The 15,300-nt window shown below is 41.3% G+C and overlaps 1 protein-coding gene across 2 annotated transcripts in view; it reads left to right on the top strand.

Moving 5' to 3' along the window:
* The first annotated feature begins 165 nt into the window (after window positions 1–165).
* The window catches only part of LOC307117673 (E3 ubiquitin-protein ligase TRIM39-like), a 30,287-nt gene continuing 15,152 nt past the window's right edge, over window positions 166–15,300 (top strand). Inside the window, exons 1-4 of one of the 2 annotated variants that reach the window (XM_079802664.1) lie at window positions 166–282; window positions 3,429–3,985; window positions 7,468–7,563; window positions 9,189–9,422. In XM_079802664.1, the coding sequence (XP_079658790.1) occupies window positions 3,431–3,985; window positions 7,468–7,563; window positions 9,189–9,422 (885 nt within the window). In that variant the 5' untranslated portion in view covers window positions 166–282; window positions 3,429–3,430. Of the gene's footprint in view, window positions 298–3,428; window positions 3,986–7,467; window positions 7,564–9,188; window positions 9,423–15,300 lie in introns of both variants that reach the window. The other variant, XM_079802665.1, reaches the window with a different exon arrangement.

The following is a 15,300-nucleotide window of genomic DNA, read 5'->3' as shown; positions in this document are numbered from 1 at the left end:
TCAAGTCAGTCCACACTGAGACTCACACACCGTCCAGAGCAAACACAACATTGAGGAACTAATCACAACTACACACATATTCTAACAGTTTCTTACACTGTTTTCATCAGGGATGAATCAGGAACTGCTTCATATTCACGATTATGGGCGGAGCTCTATGACATCACTGCATGTGTGTAAAGACTTCAGTGAAAGTGAAACTGAACAGATGAACCTGAAGCTTCTTCACAACAACATTCAGAAACTCTGAAATCAACGATCAGATCTGATATTCACTCACAGGTAAGCGATGGGAATGTAAGTTCACTAGTTTAATGTCATGATGCAATATAAGAACGTTTGTCAAATCAAAGTCTGTGTTCATGTCACATATCAGAAACAGGAAGTGTGTGAACTGCAGACAGAATAAACAAAGTTCAGTGAAAATCATAACTCCATTAAACAGAAATGACACTTGGTGTTTATTTAGTAAGTTATTTATTTGAAAAATTACAGTTCCGCTCATTTTCTGTGTTGTCTTTTATAAAAGATCTTATGATGGTATTAAAATGTTGTAGTAAAAAACCTGTTACATTTGCTGTTCTGAGGCTCTCAGAGACGCCTATTTAGTTTCTGTTTAGTTTCTTCAGTTTAAATAAAGTTATATAACACCTAAAACAGGGGTCTTCAACGTTTTTCTGGGCAAGGACCCATTAGGCGATAGAAACATGGAGCTGGGACCCCCGATACAAAATGTGTCAAACAGAGCTGCATATTAAGCATTATTAATAGAAACCCCTTATATTATGATTATGAATAAGTTATATTATGTTAAGACCGTAGATCAGAACTAAGCACATTATTGTTGTTGCACGCATGACTGTATATTACTTTTCATTGTTACAATTGAGATTTATGCATCATAATAAACAACATGCTGTGATAAATTATTACTGCAGTTGTTGTACATTATTTTAATTGATTTGCAGAGTCATACATTTATTTTACTAATCAGATGGACAATTAAACATTTACCTGAACCTCAGCTTTAAGTTTATAAAAATCCACATTTTAATTTTACTTTCAGATGGACAGTAAATATTAAACAATTACTTAAACGTTAGTTTCAAGTTTACAAAAAACTTGTATAACATACTATATATATATGTAGATTATAGCTATAGCCTCGAAAACCCGAAAGAGCGTTCACTTTACAATCATTAAGCTGTCACTCATCTCAGTTCGCAATCTCACAGCGTTCCATCAAAATCAGTTAAGTCGTCTACACTGAATAATGGATCTCTTACTTACGAGCGAGCAGAACTCAGCACTTAATAAAAACTCTGGTGTTTTGAGCGGTGAGATAAACACCTCTGATTGGCCATTGCGTTCCAGAAATCAATAAGCATGTCTATGATTGGCTACATTTCTCAGCGCTGCCAAACACGCTGTACACTGAACATCTCACTTTCTCCAGAGCGCAAACTCAATGCAATGTTTGCCAAATCTGTTTTGCCAATAATATTATACTATTACAGTATCAACGGAAGGTGCTCTGCTTTAGTTTCAGGGTGCAAAGTCATTGAATTTGACTTTGTGATGTTATTTGTGATCAAACATTAATTGGCGGACCCCCTGCAGTACCGCTGCGAACCCCTTAAGACGGATTTAAACTTCTGTGTCGGACCTACGCCGTATCCTCTACAGCACAAGTTACGCGTTGGTTTTCATTTATACTCCTGCGTTGTGTAATTGTCAATGTGCAATTACACATGCAGACCGCTAGGAGGCAGTGTCCACAGGCATGTTGATGGTGTAACCCACAGTATCAAGGCAAAAGCCGGAGAAGAACCAGCTTGTTTACATTGTCATTGCATGCATCTCAATCAGCTCCTGGTTCAGTAGTCAGGGCACTAATCAGGACATTAGTCAATGGGCTGATCCCTGATCAGTGCCCTGACTACTGAACTAGAGCTGATTGAGACGCACCCGAAGTATCAGCAGCAGTGATGGCGGCAGATAGCAGCTTTTCTTGCGGCTTGAGTTGTTGTATCTAATACAAATTAAGCATCTCTAGTTGGTTAGTAGAGTTACATATTAGCGATCTGGCGCTGGAATGCGTTTTTGAAATCATGCGGAGCTTGTGGCGCTGTTTTCAGTATCGGTGGCTCTTGCACAGACTAGCGCTTCAACCGATTGCTGTTGCGGAGATTTCCGTTCCGTTGAAATCACAAAACGAAATGCATCCATTGGGATGTGTCCCTGTTCTTGTTATACAATCACTGATTAACATCTTTGGTTTTAATGAGAAAATAAATAAACTATACACAGCAGATCTATGTTTATATTCACTAACATAAAGAATCTGTGCACTACAAAATATTGTGTTATATAGCAGATGTAAAGATGAAACTATCATCCCATTTCTGGACACACACACTCCTATTGCAGATTTTTTTATTTATTTATTGACCTGAGGGAGGGGTTCTGGCAGACCAATCACAGAGCTTGCGGTCCGCTTAGAATTGAGGCGTTGTTACATTTTTGGAGAGGTTCGCGTCAGGGTACGTCGTAGGGTACGTGCACATCACACAGTCTTTGGTGTAGCTACGGGGTACACTCGACACAGAAGTATAAATTGGTCTTTATGGTTCGCGGACCCCCGGTTGAAGACCCATGACCTAAAATATTGTTTAGACTCAATGACCAATCGTTGTCTCTATTTTGCAAGTCAAAACGGGACAAACTAATCGAGAGATTTGTCCACTAGGTGGCGCTTCATGTTAACATTCATCATAGGAGATGCTTCCTCAGGTCATTGAAACCTTCGAGTAGATAGCATTTTAATTGCTGGCAAACATATTGTGCACTGAACTGTTATATTTGCGCCCCTTTATGATTTCTGCATGAAATGATTTTTAAATTTCCCTCGCCATGGTGGCAACTCCCAGACAGATTGTAGCCTAAAGCTTTAAGCGGCAATGTGGATTGATGTGATTGGTAGACGTGGTGCACTGCAAATTCAAACAAGAGAACCAATCAAAAGCATTAGAATAGCATTGCTTTACTAAACAGTCTTTAAATGGCAGGAGACCTCACACACATCAAAAACAGACAAAGCAACAAACTAATCTTATTCAACATATCCTAGCTTTTTACAGAAAATATTCAGATGTAACCCCTTTGTAATCATCAACATTTTCTTACGTAACTGTAATTTAATTGCGATTTTTTTCTCAGTAACTGATAACAGATTAGTTATCAGTTTTGTTTAATTTGTTTTGTAATTAAATTATGTAACTCGTAAATACGTACATGTCACTAGTTACTCCCCAACATTGAGTATTTGACATGCTAAATTCATAGCCTAATTTATTCAGTGCATATAATTATCAAAATTGCTCTCTTCAGTACTGTAGATGATATATTGTCATTACTTATCTTTTCAGTCATGGCATCCTCCAGTGGTCCAGCACTAAATGAGGAGCTCCAGTGCTCCATCTGTCTGGAAGTGTTCACTGATCCAGTCACCACTCCATGTGGACACAACTTCTGCAGATCCTGCCTGAGCCAGTGCTGGACGGACACACAGCCCTGCTTCTGTCCACTCTGTAAAGACACATTCAGCAGAAGACCTGATCTCAAGATTAATACAACACTCAGAGAGGTTGTGCAACACTTTAAGGAGAAGCTCAATCTAGGAGAATCTGAGGTGTTCTGTGACATCTGTGATGAAAGAAAGCAGAAAGCTGTGAAGACCTGCCTTACGTGTCAAAGCTCTTACTGTGACTCTCATCTGGAGCCTCATCGCAGAGTCCCACGTCTAAAGAAACACAAACTCATCAATGCTGTGGAAAATCTGGAGGATTATATATGCCAGAAACACGAGAGACCTCTGGAGCTGTTCTGCAGAGATGATCAGACGTGTGTGTGTCTGTCCTGCACTGAAGGAGAACACAGGACTCACAACACTGTTCCTATAGAGGAGGAGAGTCGAGAGAAGAAGGTAAAGAGATACAGACAAAGCACTTTAAACATCCCATGAAATGCAGTTCCCTATCAGTCAGTCACATTCAATGTTACGTCGGACTGAACTGACGTATAGGGATCTCGCCTGAGAGCCCAATCACCTTCGAGTCGTAGCAGAACAAGCCAACAAGTGAGATTTGTGTCGCAAGCCACTCCCCGCTTCCGGGTATATAAGGAAGCATGCAAACTCGCACATTAAGCTTTTGCTTCAGAGCAGAGCGGACATTGTTTCACTCTGCTCTTCGATCATCATTCAGTGATTCTACTAAACAAGAGGGAAGCTGTTCCTGTGTTGGTGTGATGGCACATTCCAGCAGAGATCACGGTTGCTGAGTGCTTGCACGGTTAAGTGCAGCGGCTGTACCCCTGGTACCCCTGCGCTTCAACATCTAAAGAGCAATTTATGTAAAAGCCAGCCTATTAAACATGGTGACTTAGTAAACATGCAGATGCTGCCTCTTTTTAAGGATGTCATTAAACCCGTTTGTTTCTGCATGTGGTCGTTTCCTGGCCTCGTCTGACAGCCCAAGCATGCTGAGGTAACATTCGTTCATGAGTCATGCACTCACTGCGGGAAGATGACCATTGCGATGCTGAGATAAAGACTGAGATACCTTGAAAAAGATGGATTCCCCTCTTCTATTCCCTGATCTGGTCTTTCTGCGCAGCAGAGAGCCATTTCGGTTAATATACAGGGTGATCTTAGGATTACAGTGGGAGCTCTCCCACTCATCTTTCACATTACAGGCTGTGGAGCTTCCGTTTGTCGATCGCTGCATCAGAGGACAGGCTTGAGTCATTGGGGGATGAAGTCATTGAGGGATGAAGATTCGAATGTGCTGCCCCCTTCGGGGAGAGTACCAATGTTGATCGAGTCCAACCTGGAGCTGACTGCCATGATTTCAGCTCCAGGTTTGACTCCACGGAAGGGGGCAGCACAGTCGAATCTCCATCCCTCAATGACGGATGATTGGATGATGGTATCTCTGAATGATTGGTGTCTCTGGGTGGCACACAGTGAACAGCAGCTTCCCAATCCAGTCCCTTTCTTCCCGCAAGTGCACGAGGAGGTCACAACATCGTGGAAGACACCTTTTTCTGCCAGAAAACGTTCCGCTGCCTCCTCTGCTCGTACTACCCTCGATGGCGGGGTGGCCAAAGGATACATGGAGATCCCCCAGGTGGAGCGTGCAGTTGTGGTTCAGTTATATCGTCCGCGTCTCCTATCCAAGGCCTGTAAGTTCTCGGCTACATTCGCAGCCAAGGCTTACAGCACCGCTGTACAGCCCACCTCTGCCCTGCATGCTATAGCCCTCCTGCAGGTATATGAGGCCAAACACTAAAAGAGCTGCACGAGGGTAGAGCTGGTGCAGGGTTGATGCAGGAGCTTTAGACTGGCGAAGGATGCAATAGAGCCGGTCCCTCCAGCCGATATGAAGTCAGGGTTTTACTTCATTGTGCCCAAGAAAGGCGGTGGGTTATCATGGATCAAGCTTCCGTTCAAGATTCCTACGCAGAAACGCATCCTCACATGCGTTCGCCACCAAGATTGGTTTGCAGCAATCAACAAGAAACACATGTACTTTCATGTGTCGATCCTAACTCAGGAGACAACCCACTGCCAGTTGTTTAACCCTCAGCATGGATGCACTGACACACAGCTGGCCCCGGGGTCTACGCAAGTATGAGTTTCCCCCAGTGAGCCTGCTCACACAGACCCTGTGCCCACCCGGACCTGGTTCCCAGAACTCATGCTCATCAAGGCAGCCCCTCCCTGGCGGATCCCCCTGAGGAAGGACCTGCTTTCTCATGGAAGGGGCACCAATTGGCACCCGCATCCAGACCTCTGGAATCTTCACGTGTGGTCTCTGGATGGGACACAGAGATCTAGATATCTAGATCTCCCTTTATGAGGCACGCTTACACTTTGAAGTGGAGCCCCTTTGTTGGTGGTTGTCTTCTTGCAGGGAAAACCTGTGTAGATGCCATGCAAAACAGGTTGGAGCAAAGGCTGTCTCCCTCCGATCTGAAAGTGTAAGTCTCTGGGGAAACACAGCTTAGTCGATTTAATCCTCAGCCATGTCAGTTGCATTGCTGTGTCCTATTCACACCTTGTGTTTGTACGTGGACCTCACGCAGAACTTCAGAACAGCTCTTTGTCTGCAATGGAGGCCAGTAGAAGAAAAAGGCTGTCTCCAAATCGAGGTTGGCCCACTTGAAAGAAGATACCATTGCTTGGCTTACTAATCCCAAGGCGAGCCGTGCCCCCTTGGAGTGAGAGCTCACTCTGCTCAGAGTGTTGCTTCCTCCTGGGCGTTGGTGCATGGCACCTCTCTGGCAGACATATGTAGAGCTGAGTGCTGGGCAACATCTAACACATTTGCGAGATTCTACAATCTCAGAGTGGGGCCAATTTCTTCCTGTGTGTTGGTACAAACAGGTAATATGCTGGGTAGGCTGGCTCGGTCTCTCTTGCTGCGCCATTCCCCTCTGAGGACGGGATACAAGTGCCTATTCTGCTCCTCAGGTGAGTTCCCCAATTGTTAAACCCTGGTGGAGTTCCTCCAGCATCCTCGCCAGTCAGATGCTGATGCCAGGTCTAGTACTTCTGTGTATGCCAGGTTGGTCGGCCCCTGTACTAGACTAGATGCCTACATGTTGTGATTACTTTCCTAGGTTATCCTCTGCCAACTCTGTAACAGTATTGACTCCACCCCTGAACAAAGCGGGTTCTACCATAGAGATCTTTCATATGTAGCACTGGCCAAATCGACAGTCTATATGTTTAACTCCACATATTATCTCCCTACGGGCAGGATGTGGTTTCCGTAGCATTCCTCTCTGGTTGGAATAGGCACACTTTCCCAGTATTATCAAGTAGTCTCACTGTATAGGGTCAGAAGGAACACAAGTGATCGACATTCTCTGTGCAAAGCCATGTCCTTTCTTCCGCCCCAACAGGTGCAGGGGGAATAGGCAGCTTACTCAGGGCAGTTGTTGTAACACTTTCCAAAGGGATCCCAATACATCAGTTCAGACCATCATAACATTAAACTTGAATGACTGATAGGGAACTCTAGGTTACTAATGTAACGTTGCGTCCCATCACCACAACTCCTGTATCTCCGCTGAAACGTCAGGGAGTCCGTCTCGACTCCTCAGCAGAAAACTTAATGTGAGAGTTTGCCTTATACAGTATACCCAGAAGCGGGGAAGGGCTTGTGATGCAAATCTAACTTGCCAATGTGCATTGGCTTGTTCTGTTACCACTGAAAGTTGAGATCCCATTATGTCAGTTCAGTCCGATGTAACGTCTCCATTCCCTCCTTCAGGGAATAGGGGTTACATTAGTAACCTAAATGTTTTCTTTCCTGTGTCTTGACATTGACATGTAAGACTGTCAGAAGATGGAAAGATATATTCAGTGATAAATGCGTCTGTGTTTTTCTCTGTATGTAGAATCAGCTGGTTCAGACACAGACAGACGTTTATCAGACGATCCAGGACAGAATGAAAAAGATTCAAGAGATCAAACACTCAGTAGAGATGAGAAAGGTTTGTGCTTCGATCAACCCAAGTTCATATCCGGACTTTTGGTCACTTCCGATTTCACTTTCTGTTCACTCTCCAACTATCCTATCAAAAAATACATCTACAAAAAATGTTATGCGTCATAATATTTCAATCTAATTAATAAAGGTGTTGAATAAATTGAGAGTTCTGCCATCTTTTAGTAATCTTGGTTTATTGCACTTGAGTTGTATGCAGTTCTATTGGAGTGCTTTGACAGCTCGTCCTCAAGAGCAGCATGAACATTTGTTTTGTGTTACACTGAAAATCACACATTTTAACTCTTTCCCCGCCATTGACGGAAATGTACGGCTTTCTGCTATTATACATCATCTGAAAGAGCTGAGAACTGAATCTCCTGATCAAAACACAGGTGAAGAAGAACCAGAAACAAGTGATTGCATATGTAAGCATATGCATATATAAAATAATGCAATCAACATAAAAGGTCCTGTTCTTCGTGATCCCATTTTTCAAACTTTAGTTAGTGTGTAATGTTGCTGTTAGAGCATAAATAATGCCTGTAAAATTATAAAGCTCAAAGTTCAATGCCAAGTGAGATATTTTATTTAACAGAAGTTCCCTTTCAAAGCCTACAGTGAACGGCCGGTTTGGATCTACATCCCTGTACATCCTGCTTTAATTACTGCTTTAGTCAGTAGAGCAGTTTGTTGACTAAACTCCGCCCACAAGAATACGCAAAAAAGGGGGCGTGGTCTTGTTGCTCTCCCACGTGGAGAAGAGGAAGTGTTGCGTTCGGTTGCGTTTGTATAGTGAGTTTGTCGCCATGTTGTCGAGACGCTGTTATTTTCATCCCGGAGTCAAATCACCTTTCTTTGGCCAGGGACGCTGTAGTTTGAGTGTATGCATCTCCCCGTTATGGTAAGAGACGTGACCTTTCCGGGCAACGTGCGCTAAGCTGCTGTCCAATCACAACACGGGAACCGCTGGCCCAATCAGAACTCGTTACGTATTTCTGAAGGAGGGACTTCATAGAACAGGGAAATCTTTCAAGACGTTTTGAGGACAGTGAAAACAGCGGTATACAGATAAGTAAACTGTGTGAAAAATACTGTTTTAAATATGAACACGTGTTATATTGCACACTGTAAACACAATCAAAGCTTCAAAAAAACAGGAAAAACGGGACCTTTAAACAGAAATCAAAACTGCTCATGTTACCCTAATGAAATGTCGACCCAGGACGAGCTATAGGACTATAAAGCTTTGGGGGTGTTGATGAGCTCAATCGAGCTCACCATCTATGTTTTGACCATCTTTCTGAATCTGATCCAAAAATGCATTTTTGCTCAAAATATTGTTTTTTTTATTAAACTTACCCAGTTGATAAAAAAAGAATACATTAAGATAGAATTAAACTCTATTCTGGGGAGCATGGAAATTTTGTGAAAATTATCAAAAATGCTGGCAGTGATTGGCAACTTTTTAAAAAATTGCTGGTGGGGAAAGAGTTGAATAAGAGGCGAAGAGTAAGAGTTTAATTGATGATGAGAGAAGTTTCATTTTGTGGTGAAGTATTCCTTTAAATAATATGTGAATACATAATCGATTAACAAATGGAACATCGTTTAACTGTTGTCATTCATCAGAGAAACACAGAGAAAGAGAAATCCTCCAGTGTTGAGCTCTTCACTGATCTGATCCGCTCCATTGAGAGATGTCAGTCTGAGCAGCTGAAGATGATGGAGGAACAGCAGAAAGCAGCAGAGAAACAGGCTGAAGATCTCATTAAAGAGCTGGAGCAGGAAATCACTGAGCTGAAGAGGAGAAACACTGAGCTGGAGCAGCTCTCACACACTGACGATCATCTCAAACTCCTACAGGTCAGTCAACATCTGTCTCATCAGCCATCATGTACAATATTACAGGACAAACCAGAGGTGGGGGACTTGAGTCACATGATCATATTCTGTTTTTGCTCTATTTCTCCAATGACAATAGTTCCAAACAAGCCACAGCAAAAGAGGTGCACCGAAATTTTTGAAATGTTTATCAGAAAATTAAGAGCTTGGTGTCTCAGATTCCTTGGGTCATTCCGAAAGCGTCAATACTGACTGTTTTTAACACTTTGACATATCGAATTTGGTAGGATTCATTGTCAGCATGTCCTGAAGGAACCTGAGAAGTTTGAACACAGAGCCACCTAGTGTCCCAGAGATATAAGGTTTTTCATAAAAAGGTTATTTCAGCTTTACAGTTTCTGTAAGAATGAAAATCAACAAAGACTTTTTGCTTTCCTGTTCAAACCCACTCTTTCTTTCCACCATTTGTAATTCCTAAAGTCACAAGAGGTGCTGATACTGATCAAGGCTTGACGGTCACAGCTTTGGCTGTAAGACATTGTAAAACAAAGGCTCTGACCATTTTATCATGCTTTAGAAATCATACAGAACAGAAAGAAGCAGTAATAACTAGGGCTGGATAATCGATTCTTACTTTTATAAAACAATATCGATTCTTAAATCCAAAGAATCGATTAGTCATCCTGTTTTCAGTTAATGAATGAAATAATCATTGTAGCACGCCTCCAATCCAATAAATTGCAACAATCTTTGTGCTTTATTACTATTGATGTGAAACAAAGTCTCAGATTTCAAATTGAGTCTATTTTTTTAACGAAATTCAAAAACATAAATACCGTTTTGGCGCTGTGGCGTGAGATCGCTCTCTCGCTCAGCTCAAGAGGAGCGCTGAGAAAACATGAACGGATCTTCTCTTCCGCCTTAATACCAGTAACAGCGCAAAATATGATAATTAACATGAATGAGCTTCTGAAAGTGTGTTAAAAGATACAGGACAACTTACCGAAATCGTATCATGTCACATAGAATCGCTCAATCAGTGTTTCAACGGCCATCTCTTCCATACTTTGAGCTTCAAAACTGCTCATCAGAATCCTATGGGTGACGTCACGGACACCTACGTCCATATTTTTTTACAGTCTATGGTTTCAACCGCAGAAAGATGCAAGTAAAACAGCTTGTAAACAATGTCATGTAACTTCACATTTACCTCAGAAAAACCATATCCAGTGTCCATAAACTCGTTAGTCAGCTAGAAAAAATAACTCTAGAGATTATATGCACCACATTACATAGGATATTCATTGTCATTTTTAATGTTCTTCAATATTTAATGGATGTATGTACGAATAAATCTGGCAAGTTTTTATGACAGCCACCATTTAAATGTTTATTTTTCAAAAAACGAATTGGAGTAGAATTATGATAAATTGTAATTGTTAAGTTAATATTATAACTTAAGTTAATTTTTACCTTCAATATTAGTAGGCTAATGTACTCAAGGTTGTAATAATTTCACTTTTGGGCCCACCCAGGGACGCCAATTATGTAGTGATTTTACCTTCGTCCATCCAAGGACGTTAAGTAAGGAAGTGATTGGTACTCACGTCACCGCTGATGTTGTGATTTCTGGATCACACGTCACTTAAGGTGTGGTTATGAGTACATCAGATGACCACCTTCCCCCTCTCTTAGTTTGGGACACTAGTCAAGGTCTTTTACCTTGGCTCTATGAGAACACTCCACACAGGAGGCTGTTCAATCATTTTAGATTGAATGTAAAGTGGGGAGAGTTGGTCAGCTGATTTATCTGAAAGATTGGTGAGATTTCTAACTTGTAGAGCCTTTTCTGTATTATCAGCACAAGTAAGACACAATTGTAATAAAAAAAATGTGTCTTCCCGGATTTTATTAACAAAAGATAAACAAGAATAACTAACACAACTACTAAATGAACACAATGAATGATAAAGGAATAAAGTGCATAAGATACATAAAATACATGTGATTAAGTTGAGTGTGGCTATGGAAGAGTTGCGTTATCTTATGGAAAGATAAACTGTTGTTTCTCTGAAACTAAGGTGAAGAACCTTATTATGCTTCAAACAAATAAACGAAAGATTATTTGTTATTAACTAGCATCAGTTAAATTACCTCTAATGTAAATTAGAAAATCATATACTGATAATATACAACAATGCCAAGGTTTCTGGAAAGAGGTTTGGTTAAGTGATATTTACGTTCCACGTGGTTGAGTAAGCAGTCCGATGGAGGTGATTCTTCCACTGGTTGTGCTGGGTGACAATGCAGTGGGAAAGGAGCTGGAAATCCGTTTCAACAGTCTTGAACATGAAGATCTGTGGGATGCTGATCTCCTGGAGCACCAAAGGGTCCTAAAATCTGGAACACACAGATGAGGCCCTGAAGTAGGTGCAGAAGGTCCTTAATCTGGAACACGCAGATGAAGGAACCTCAAAGTGAAGGTTTGCTCTCCTGAGCTTGACCTTGTTGCAAATGTCTCTGTGTGTCTTCTGACTCTGTGGGTCAGACACTCAGGACTTGGTCAATCCGCTTTGGTCTCTCTGGCATGGAGACTCGGGACGTGCGGTAGTCTCGCTGGACTAAAACTCTGAACGTAGTGGTTGTTAATGTCTCTTTCCTCACAGGCTGGAGGCTCAGAACGTGGTCGTATCTGTTGCTGCCTCACAAGCTGTAGATTCAGATCCTTGGATCTTTTGTTGTCTCTCTGGATGAACCAGAGGCTCAGAACTTGGTTGCTCTGTCACAGTCTCATCCTCGCCGGACAGACTCAGAACTTGGTGAACTGTTTGTCTCTCTCAAGGAGAAACTCAGAACATTACGGTGTATCTGTTATGTCTCTCTTGAAGGGAGACTCAGAACGTGGTGAACTGTTACAGTCTCATCCTTGCTGGGGAGACTCAGAACAAGGTGTGTCAGTTGAAAGGGTACCTTTATCCTTTTCTGAATAGGAGGAGATTGCAATTCGGCGCTTCTCCATTCCAGTGTTGCAATTGGCTGCTGGCATCAGAGGGGGTCCACAGTGAGACTCACCCTCCTTTCTCCTGTGGAACTCATTTGCATACTGTACACAGTTAGAAGTCTTTAAAGTTTCTTTAAAGTTTACCAATGCATTTCTCACTTTCCAAACCACCATCAGAATACCCTTGGCAATATTCTAAACAAATAGAAACCAAACATGATGGGATAAGATTGAACTGTTCATTAATTTGTTCATTAACAGCTGATTCTGTGTAAGATGTTGGATTACAAATAGCTGTCACTGAGAATACTTATTTCTCTGAATAAGTATGAAATGGATTTGTGTAGTTTACATCAGTCTTAAGGTTTCCAAACATAGTTATGACTGGATTTGGATAGATCATTTTGGTCTTTTTCACCCACTACTGCTGAGGTCCTGTAGATTTTTATGGCAGTCATAGACCAGGACATTAGGGATGTGGGTGAAGGCCAGAAACTGCATGTGGACCAATGAGATGTCTTGTCCTTCCTGGGCTTGGTACAAGAGCTGGTCTTTTTGGCCTGTAAGAGGTGTCTGGATGTTGTCATAGCATCTTATCTGATGGCGTTGGACAGTTTGTTTGTCTCAGTCTACCAAGATCCAATCAAAATGTAGCAAACCTTTGTCCACTGTTATGGACAGAGAGTGGCCCGGCCATAAACTGGGCCCTGGAATGTGCTGTCCACTACAAGGTCAATCAGCTGACTCCCATAGTTTACAACATTAGTTCAGAAATTTGTTTTCCTTGAGAAAATGTTCCATGTTTTGTGCCTGATACATTTCCAAAATAATCGATATTGAATTGAATCGAAAATCGAATTGAAAGCTTGTGAATCTAAATCGAATTGAATTGTGAAATTTGTGTCAATACCCAGCCCTAGTAATAAAATCACAATAGGTAAATGAGTTAAGGCAAGATGTTTATGCACTGGTCAATTTAGAGATTTTGTTTTTTTATAACGTGTTGTTTCACACTAGTGGAAAGAAAACATCCAATATACACGTTTATGTGTTTATTTTAGTGAACTTATCTATTAGTTTCTGTAGATTGAAATTGCAATACATATCTTTAAAGTTTATGACAGTTTCTCTTAAGCAGTGATTTTATTTAATACTTTTATATTTTCATTTTATTTATTTTGTAATTTTTATACGTCTTTTTTAATGTCTATAATTTTTACTCATTTTTATTTCAGTTATTTTAGTACATCAAGTTACACTAAATAAAAGTGAAAAATGTTCCCCTGGCATGTGTTTGGATTTTTTGAGTGTGTGTGTTTTTAGTGTCAGTTAACTATATTAAGCGTCAGAAATCTCCACTTCTGCAGCACTTGCAACACACACACACACACACACACACACACACACACACACACATACAGGTTAGCATGACTTATAAGGACAATTTCTTCAAACCAGAAAAAAAGGTGGTTTAGGGGGACTATGACTTCCTTTAATGCTAGAGCTTTCAAATAAAAATGGAAATGCTTTAAAAAAATCCTGGGTTCAAAACACAAACTTTATTATTTATTTAAACTTTATAAAACATGATACATGGCACCCTGATTTTTTGCTGACTTACAAGGACGTGTGTCCTAGAAGACAAAAACCAGGATTATGAGGACAAAGGGTTTACAAGGACTATGTGATGTCACAATGACATCACAGTTCATTAGCATATACAACGAAACATGACTACACACTGCACTGCAAAGACAGATGGGTTTACTGGGACTGTGAGATGTCTTTGACATGAATTATCACTACACAAAAACGAAGCCAGAAAGGTTTGTACTCTGATATCACCCATGAAACCGAAACAGACCTTTAGCTTTAAGGTTTATTGTTTGGATTATATTATAAAGTGCTGGTCATATAATTAGAATATCATCAAAAAGTTTATTTATTTCACTAATTCCATTCAAAAAGTGAAACGTGTATATTTTATTCATTCATTACACACAGACTGATATATTTCAAATGTTTATTTCTTTTAATGTTGATGATTATAACTGACAACTAAGAGAAATCCCAAATTCAGAATCTCAGAAAATTAGAATATTGTGAAAAGGTTGAATATTGAAGACACACTCTAATCAGCTGATGAACTCAGAACACCTGCAAAGGCCTTTAAATGGTCTCTCAGTCTAGTTCTGTAGGCGACACAAGCATGGGGAAGACTGATGACCTGACAGATGTCCAGAAGACAACCATTGACACACAAGGAGGGCCAGACACAAAAGGTCATTGCAAAAGAGGCTGGCTGTTCACAGAGCTCTGTGTCCAAGAACATTAATAGAGAGGCGAAGGGAAGGAAAAGATGTGGTAGAAAAAAGTGTACAAGCAATAGGGATAACCGCACCCTGGAGAGGATTGTGAAACAAAACCCATTCAATATATGGGGGAGATTCACAAAGAGTGGACTGCAGCTGGAGTCAGTGCTTCAAGAACCAGACGTATGCAAGACATGGGTTTCAGCTGTCGCACTCTTGAGCAACAGACAGCGTCAGAAGCGTCTCGCCTGGGCTAAAGACAAAAAGGACTGGACTGCTGCTGAGTGGCCAAAGTTATGTTCTCTGATGAAGTCAATCAGGGTCCCAGAGTCTGGAGGAAGAGAGGAGAGGCACACAATCCACGTTGCTTGAGGTTCAGTGTAAAGTTTCCATAGTCAGTGATGTTTTGGTGTGCCATGTCATCTGCTGGTGTTGGTCCACTGTGTTTTCTGAGGTCAAAGGTCAACGCAGCCGTATACCAGGAAGTTTTAGAGCACTTCATGCTTCCTGCTGCTGACGAACTTTTATGGAGATGCGGATTTCATTTTCCAGCAGGACTGGGACCAGCACACAGTGCCAAAGCAAC

The sequence above is a fragment of the Gobio gobio genome, assembly GCF_949357685.1.
Source record: "Gobio gobio genome assembly, chromosome: 21".
NCBI classification, from domain to species: domain Eukaryota; kingdom Metazoa; phylum Chordata; class Actinopteri; order Cypriniformes; family Gobionidae; genus Gobio; species Gobio gobio.
The sequence above is the reverse complement of the archived record's forward strand: the minus strand, read 5'-3'. Positions and strand labels throughout refer to the sequence as shown.